Here is an 8,800-nt window from a genome sequence, read left to right as displayed (position 1 = left end):
GGTGTAGTGATTTCTCCGTAGTTGCGGATTATCACCCGTCGACAAAGTCGTGACACCGCCCAAGATGTTCAAGCGACGAACCCTCGGTCAGGTGATGTACGGAGACGCCAAGGTGCAAGGGACTCGACGGCGTCACCTCCGAGTTTTCAGCAAGTATCGGATACGGCCCTATGTCACTGAATCCAGGCTGTCCTTATTATTAATAATGGACTGGCCGGATTCGCATTCAGCGGACCATCTACGGTACGAACCCTCAGTGGCGGTTGGGATGAGTTCGCGGAATACTCAGCGACCTTTGGAAGACACGTTCACCGTCTGGGACAGGACGCGGACCGTTAAAGATGCTCATGCGACGGTGCAGACGACGCTTGGCATACCAGAAGATCCATAACGGATCATTGTTCACTTGATATTTGTATACTTGATTAGGACTTCTTATTAGGAATAGACCCGAAAGGGTAAGCTTAAATACAGAACAGAATTTCCACTCAAGCACACAGAGCGACGTCCGGCTTCAAGGTAAGCGTCAGGTCAAGCTTGTTTGAGTGTGTTATGCCTGTCGGTGAACTCGAAGCTCTGTAGCGAGGGTTCATCCGGCAAGGCCAAGAGACTGTGTGTATTGGCCGATTATTATCGGGAGGTTTTACGTGACGGCTTATTGTTGCCTATTTGCACGACTGGGAGTGCTTTAATTGCCTCCCCTTTATTTCTTCCAGCCGAGTGTTGAACACTCGGTGATCTCGTAAAAGGCTTACCCGTGCCTGGTACCCTTCCGCTGTTGGGACCACGAGGATTCAAAACACCTGCTAGCTTTGCTCGTGCTAGTAGCGTGTTCATATTTTACTGGTTGGCCTATATAAGTAGTTTACAAGGTCCAGTTTGTCCCGGTGCAAGGGCAGAACTGGGGTCTTCAGGTCCGCCCGAACGATCGTTTACTATCCTAGTAGACGTATTGTTGTGGGAACATCCTAACTACATTTGTAGCTAGAGTTCACGTGGGAATTCCAACACCACATATACGTAAATACACCGTCCAACTACGCATCAAGGTTCCAGATGAGCCGTCACTGCTTCGAGCAGATATTGTACGCACTTGCGCTCTCGGACAACAGTCAGCCGAACGATCCGTGGGATCCGATACGGCCCTTGATGCTAGGGTTCAATGATCGAAGAAAAACGCACGTTTCTCCTGGAAAGATTATAGACGTCGATGAGTGTATGAGCGCCTGGAAGGGACATGAAGCCAAATTCACACACGACGGCCTTCCTCACAAGACTAAAACCGCTCAAAAATCAGAAGGAAAAGAACCAGAGCTGAAGTCCCTCGCCGACGGAGACAGTGGCGTGCTTCTTAGTCTTGAATTGGTAGAAGGATCCGCTCGTCAACGTCAAAAACAGTACTTCAGTGAATTTGGAGAAGGAACTGCAGTTGTATTGCGATTAGTGGAGCAATACAAAGGAGCATGTCGTACCATAGTGGGTGATAGCGCTTTCGCTTCGGTAAAAACGCTTGTTCAATTAAAAAAAAGACTTGGTTTGTACGTCATGGGCATCGTAAAGACAGCAAGTGTCGAGTATCCAAAAGCCCATTTGAAAAAATGGGTAGAAACCGATCCGCTACGGGGCTCCTTCAAGGTCATGATGAGTTTTACTGAATCCGGTAAGCAATATATGCCTTGTGCTGGGCAGACCGTAAACACAAAATGCTGATATCAAATCGCGAAACTACCGTTGTCGGTACTGATAGTATTCGTGTCCGGCACCGAACTGTTATTTTAAGCGGAAAATCGGAGACACAACGATATGAAAAATGGGTTCCGCGGCCACAAATGGTAGAGTTGTTTTTTTTTTAGCAAGTTTTCGACGATTGATGTTCACGATCACCTTCGCCAGGGGGTCGCTTGCAATTGAGCGAGAGTGGATTACACAAACCTGGATACATAGAGTATTTGATAAAATACTTGGAATAGTGATTGTAGACGTCTACCAGATCTACCGCTACGAGGCTCGAGGGCATCATCACCTTGACAGGACAATTGTGAGCCCCAACGACTTTATGTCACAACTATCTCACCATATCATCTTTAACGAGCACGTGATGAAGCGATCACTGCGGTCTGGCTCCAAGTCTCAGGGGGTCGACAGGGTAACACGCGTTAGGCTCACTTACCTATTGTTTTTCTGACTTATTTGTGCCTTTTGATCACCAGCCTTCTCATACGCTGAAAACCTTTGGCGACCTCCCTCAATACGCTGAATCGCGTAAGGCAGGCAAACGAGTGCAGCGTCAGTGCAATTTATGCCACAAGAACTACTCCGACTACTGCGTTGAATGCTCCGATCTACAATTGCAGTCATTTTTCGGGGTGTGCGGCCCGAGATCGTAGCGCACGTGCTTCAGAGCACATTGCTCTACCTTCAATTTGAAGTTTCTTTTCACTAGCATACCTGGGGACATAAATTTGAAAAACAGGAGAGGAACAGTGCTACATACTAAAGAGCATGACGCGTACTACCAACTGCGCGGATGAAGTGCCCACGGAGTTTCCCGCCCCATCCAATAGACGCGATCAAGCCCGTGAACAAACGATGGAGCAAGAACATGATCGCATAATGCCGTCCCCCATCCCAGTTGAGCCAAAATACGCAGCTTAAGCTGGTCAGCGGAGGAGGTATTTTGTGTGTTTCTTAAGCTTATGATGTACACATTGTAACAGGACGTCAGTAACACCAGCAGGTGGTTGTGATGGACACCTTGAAGGAAGGCGACAAGATCGCCACCGTGCGTGTGAACGGTCGCGGGCTGAGAACGGTCTGCACTCGAATGGTAACGCGCGGCCACGGATCGCGAACGGTACCCACCAAGCAGTGCTGGTAAAGACAGTCTGATTAAAGACACATGTGACGTTTAAACAGTTTATACAGTTTTTACACCGGTGTAAGAGCTGTATTTACGTGATGCGCTGCGTAATTACCCTTCATTTTGCTAACTTGATTTAATTAAAGTAGCGAAAATGCTCATCCTTCCCATGGGTCTTCTATTCGGCATTTTACAGTGTAAAGAGCCCTTTGGGTACACTGTACCGTGCCTAATGCACCGTTTAAATACCAGTTGTACTTTAGACAGTCTTTTGAGGTGTTTGTACGCGTCTTTATGATCAGATGTATAAACACCCACGCCACCACCACACCAAGTGACGGAGCCTGTGGAGCCGGTGCGGGACCATTGGGTTCGCCGACGGTCTTGGGTGCCATGACGGCGAAGATCGAAATCAGCAGAAGCTGGCGTGTAGGCCGGTGAGTAGAGCTGTCGACGTCACGACCCCTAACACTGATTCGACCCCGGACGTCTGATCTTTTGCACTCGATGTCGCGTTTCACCACGTCGACACCCATACGATTCTCGTAGTGTTGATAGGTCGAAACTATGTGTGAGAGCCCAGTAATACACTGCCATTTTTCAGCTTGCTAACTGCCATAATTACCATGCGCATGACTCCCACTTCTAGGGAGATCCTCATGGATCTTGGCAAGCCACTAAGATCTACTTCGCGCCCAGCGCATTGTTCATTTTAGACCCATTCAGCGCCAATTTAGTTCAGCCAGATTGATTTGGCGCCAAATTTGTGCACCTGTTCGGACCAAATGTCAGGAAGCCCTCGTGTGCACGAAACCACGCTGAGCAGTAATTGATGCCTGGGCACTGCATATCCTGCCAATCCATACTTGCTGTTGTGCAACGTGCGTATCGGACGTTCTCAGAGGGCTTGTATCAATAGATGGATGGGAAGCTTCAAACGGCCATGGAGCGTGAACAGCGACGCCACTTTTGGTGAGGTTAGTCCCCATAAACAGCAGCACCTTAATGCGAAAGAGTGACTTATCAGTGATTGTCGAAGGGGTGTAGTTTTTTACGTCGTTTGTATTTCTGGACGTCGAGGCGTAAATTTTCGAATACACCCGACGTCGACAGCTCTACCGGTGAGTGCATTCTGGAACTGGCGGCCAAGGGCGCAAGTGGGTCAGAGAACACGGCGCCGTGCGAGCGTAGAAGCAGAGGAAGAGCGGTGGTTCGACAAGAACAGCCGAACGAACGAGGCGCTGAAGAAGCGTCACGAGAAGGGACGAGGACTCGGTGACAGACACGTTACTGAGTGGCCCTGCGGAGCGAACGAGTCGTCCAGTGAGTCGGATCCGGGAGCGACCTATAGTGACTAACCGTACGACTCAGCAAGCCGCAGAGGTCGTGAAATTGTCTCTGCCCATTAGTGGAGCAACGAGGAGCCGCACTAGCGAGGGCGTGCTGCGACTGCCATACGAACGGGGCTGCTCTCAGCGTTATATACGGTGGGATTAGTGTTCGGGCAGCGAACGAGGAGAACGAAGAGAATGGGGAGCCGTTGGGTAATCCGAGTATTGAAATTAATAAATAGGACTAAGTCCGGCTATTGAGTAGTGTCCCATACAGTGTTGGTACAAACGCGGAGGTTGTCGCGGTAATCCTCCGTAGGTCGGGGTCGTGTATCTAGCAGGCCGACGTAGGAACTTAGGTTTATCACGTAAATGTAAATTTGTTGTTGTATTATTGAGCACTTCTCTTGTAAGAAGGAAAATCACGACTGAGCTTCTGCCTAAAGCTCCCAGCTGAGCATTAGGCTCCTCACCTTTCTGTAAATTGCTCCCACGTAGAGGTCCAACGCAAATTCCCACCCTTGTCGACGGCCAGGCGTTCCACTTTAAGCTTGGAACGCCGCCGATTGGGCCGGAGGGCACAGCTGCTTGGACGTTACCTGCGACTTCTGCAGCAAGCAGATCTTCTGAACGCAGTCCGACAGAATGACGAGTCCTCCTTCTAGCTGTGTACCGTGACAATTCTCCCCGACTACCACTCGGTGTCCTCGCCGAGCCTCCTTGCCCGGCACGGGTTCCACGGTACCATCAGCCACTTCAGTGGGAACGCCTCCCTGAGGCGTTCCAGTATGTTCAGGACTCGCATTCTCGACCGGAGAAGGCGTTCCTTGACCCTTGATACCTCGCAACCGCGCCACGCTGACACGTTCGCGCTCTTCGCGTCATCCAATCCGTCCAGCGAGCCTATCCCAGCCTTGCTTGGCTCTCACTCTAAGCTCTCTTTCCTTGTCGACCCGAAGCCCTCAATAGTTGCGAATCAAATGGCTGTAACAGCCGACCATCCGTAGGGAGGCGTTCCCGTAGCAACACCACGTAGAGAACTCCACGAAGGCGTCCACAATTAACACTACCAATGTCACGCCCATCCAACCATGGAGCACCCCTTCGGTACCTTCATACATCATCCGTGGCACGTAGATCAGGATGGACAGGAGTAGCGTCGTCAACAGGTACCCACCGACGACGATGTCACCTACTCTGTCAGCGACAGCAACGGTAGCTTCCTTCGTAGCTCGTGCGTACCTTCCGGTGGTTGCCCGCAGTAGCCGTGCCGCTTCAGGCGAGAACAGGCACCAGGAGTGATGGAACGCCTCGCACCACTTCAAACAGAGGCGTCCCACGATCCCAAAGCGTTCCTCGTAATCCCTCAGCACAGCTATCGGAATCAGGAAGGCCAGGGTCAACAGGGACGTTGCGAGCTCTGACGGTGGCAAGGCGAGCGCGTACGCGTCGCGGGCCGCTCCTACAAACCGGTCGCCACACATGTAGTAGAAGAAGTAGACCGCTTGAACGTTGTATTCTAGGCCTGCCAGGAACGCCCACGAGACGTCCCGCAAAGGCGTGGTTATCACCCACGTTACGATGCCCACTACTGCACTGCCCACGACCTTCAGTTCGACGCCGTCCTCGACCCACGCTAGAGGAGACGTCCAGGCAACCCAATCACTCATAAGTCCTGACGATCTTCAAGTGGCAATCCCCATTCCCTGAAAGGCCGACCGTTCCTTTCTGGGTCACTTTCCATCAGACCGTTCCTTTCTCGGCGCCACTTCCCAAGGTCGCAGCCCGCACGCACGCCAAGGTCAGCCATCAAGCTGAAACTTTATTCCAGTAACTTCTCATTCCTCAATCTCCTCCATCGGGCCACACTCCTCTTCCTCGACACCTCGCTCCTTCGCCATGTCCACTCGGTTCACTTCCGCAGAGCGAAAGAAGATCCGTCAGTTCCTTGATGCGGCTCTGGAACTGGACGAGGTGGGCACGTTCGGCAGCGACGTCCGGGCCCTCAACGAGGCGTTCCTCGACGACCTGGTGTCGTGCCTCGGCGGCAACCCGCAGTCGTCGGGTCTAGACCACCTACAGCGACTGGCTCCAGACGTCCTCAACGGCGACGCGGCGGCCAATCTCCAGGGTCCTGTGGTTTTCCTCCCGTCCCTTCCAGGTTCGTCAACTTCCAGCGGGCCCCATCTTCGCCCAAGCTTCGAAAGAGTTCCAAGCGCAAGGCGAGTGAGGACTCGGCTACCAAGTCGCCGGCCAAGAAGAAGCGTTCCACTGGCAATGGCAAGAAGGCGGCCCACGTTCCCGCCGAGGACTTCAGCGACCTCCTTGAGTTGAGCTCTTAGGCCCCCGCTCCTGTTCGCAAGGCCATCCTAGCCGTTCTGGAGAATGCGGCCGAAGCCGGCAAGAAACCATGGTGCCTCGCGTTCCCTTGGTTGGGTAGGACGCTCTACTACGATCCCAAGATGTACCGGCACGTGCTCCGCGCTCATTGGCGGTTCTGGATGTCGAATCGTCGCGCCTTCTGGGAGTGGGCGCTCCACGCTCGACTCGAGCCCGGAACGGCTCAATCGAATCGGCGCAAGCTCAAGATGCGCGCCATCCAAGCTCGTATCGCCTTCACCAGCACGTGCATTGAGACCTGGGGTTTCTATGTCTTCATGGAGAAGTTGGACCAGCACCCCGAGATGTTCTGGTTGAGAGGGCAACCCGGTCGCTTTTCCCGCGAGGCTCGCAAGTACGATGGGCCGGTCGCGGACGCCTTAGCCATTCTTTGCGAGAAGGATCGGAAAAGATACGACGCCACCCTTGAGAACACCTTGGATCCCACCAAAAAAACGCCTACGAATACCCCAGCGTGCGCGTCTTCTTGGAGTCTACTGAAGCGCTAAACCCGGCTGCTGACGAGAAGAACCGTCTCACAATCGCAGCACTGGCACGCATCCGCAAGAACATCATGTCTAGCGTACGGCCCAAGGACGCTTGGGTCGAAGATCGGTCGGCCGAGCCCTGGAAGGCGATCGTCAACAGTTACACAGTCAAGCAGGGTCAATACCTGATAACGGCCCAGATCATCGAGGGCTCCTACGAGATCCCTTGTGTGGGCGCACCGACTCGCGCCGAGATCGAGTGCGATGATTGGTCCGACTTCGAAGACGGCGAAGAGGATGATCGTCTCCTGCAGCGAGCAAGAAAGTGGCGGCCGAAGACGTTGAAGATCTCGACGATGAAGAAGAGGAAGAAATATCGGGTGAAGACGATGCCGAGGATGACGAAGATTACGAAGACGACAAGGAGTCCTCCAGCAAGTAGCGTTACGACGTTACAGTTTCGCGTCTTTTGTGCCGTTCTTCTTTTTAACACTTAACGTTTCGTTCCTTCTTGGACTTCGTATTCATGTTCTCCGTACTTCTCATAACGTTCCTTCTTGAACCTCGTATTCATGTTCTCCGTACTTCTCCCTCCTTCTTTTCACACGCCTCTTTCCTACCGCTCATCGTTACTCACAGCGTTCCATCACCAACCTGTTCAACCAGCCAAACACGTTGTTCTCCTTTCGACACCGTCGAGCCGTTCCACCACTGAATCAACTTGAAATAATCCATAAATGTAAAAAATAAAACACACACACCACGCTATGCGCAGAGACCTCGCAAGTCCCTCGCACTCTCCACTTTCTCCCGTGCAGTCCCTGACCCCACTCATCCCAACAGGACTATCCCTGCTAGAACAGTATCTCGGCGTTGTCCACGTCAGCGTTGGCTTCTACCAACCTGGCGTTCCGACGTAATTCCGGCAGACCCCTTTTTCGGCGGTCTGCATCCTCGAAAGCATGAATCAGCGCTCCAAAGTCGGGTGCCAAAGCCGCTCGAGACAAGCAGAAAGTCTCATACGTTGCCGTGAGCACCAAATACTGGACCTCGCGTTTCTCCACCCTTTTGGCCAACACATCCACGATAGACGACGCTACTCCCGAAAAGGCAGTTTCATCTCCACCCACATTCAAGCGTTCCACAACGCTTGTCGGAGGAACGGCTCCTTCTTGTAGCGGACCCGTTCCATCTTCGGAGGCGTTCTCTTCGGCTTCTGCAGGCCTCTCATCCGCGAACGGCCTACTCCAACGACCACGGGAACCGTTTCAGGCGATTCACATTCACCGTGACGATCCGGTTGGGGTGCGTGGGGATCGCGATCTTATAGGCGTTCTCCCCGACTTGGCCGACTACTCGGTACGGGCCGTGCCAGGAGAACGGCAGCTTCTTGGTTCGGCGTTCCCCAGCGCTCGGAACAACTGATACACCCAAACTGCATCCCCTTCCTCGTAAGACACTTTCACCTGTTTGCAAGCCGTTGCTCGTGCCGGTCCTGGCCCTTGAGTAGTTGTCTTTCCACGAGGCGACGTGAGTCGCGTAGCGAAAGGTACAGTTTCCTCCTATACACCGCGACTTCATTGCTCTTTCAGTCTTTGCTCGTGTTCAGGAACGCCAAATCAATCGGTAATACTGGGTCACGCCCATACAAACTGAAGAACGGCGTGTCTCCAAGTCCCTCGTGGTAAGCCGTTCTATAGGCGAAGAGAACCCGTGGCAAGTACAGTCTGCGTCTCGTTCAC

At 52.8% G+C, this 8,800-nt stretch overlaps 2 protein-coding genes across 2 annotated transcripts; both read left to right on the top strand.

Annotated features, from left to right (window-relative positions):
- Positions 1 to 1,218: 1,218 nt before the first annotated feature.
- On the top strand, positions 1,219 to 1,710 carry PITG_20740 (uncharacterized protein; the record flags this gene model as incomplete). Its single annotated transcript, XM_002895518.1, has 1 exon — positions 1,219 to 1,710. One exon carries the CDS (start codon positions 1,219 to 1,221, stop codon positions 1,708 to 1,710), a length of 492 nt encoding a protein of 163 aa, XP_002895564.1.
- Positions 1,711 to 1,829: 119 nt separating this feature from the next.
- PITG_20739 (uncharacterized protein) lies at positions 1,830 to 2,387 on the top strand (the record flags this gene model as incomplete). The annotated part of the gene is made up of 3 exons (XM_002895517.1): positions 1,830 to 1,832; positions 1,913 to 2,137; positions 2,211 to 2,387. The coding sequence occupies 3 exons, from the start codon at positions 1,830 to 1,832 to the stop codon at positions 2,385 to 2,387; spliced, it is 405 nt and encodes a 134-aa protein (XP_002895563.1).
- Positions 2,388 to 8,800: the final 6,413 nt, after the last annotated feature.

This window comes from Phytophthora infestans, genomic scaffold, assembly GCF_000142945.1.
Source record: "Phytophthora infestans T30-4 supercont1.163 genomic scaffold, whole genome shotgun sequence".
In the NCBI taxonomy this organism is placed as follows: domain Eukaryota; phylum Oomycota; class Peronosporomycetes; order Peronosporales; family Peronosporaceae; genus Phytophthora; species Phytophthora infestans.
Note: the sequence above shows the minus strand (reverse complement) of the source record. Positions and strands in the feature narration are given on the sequence as shown.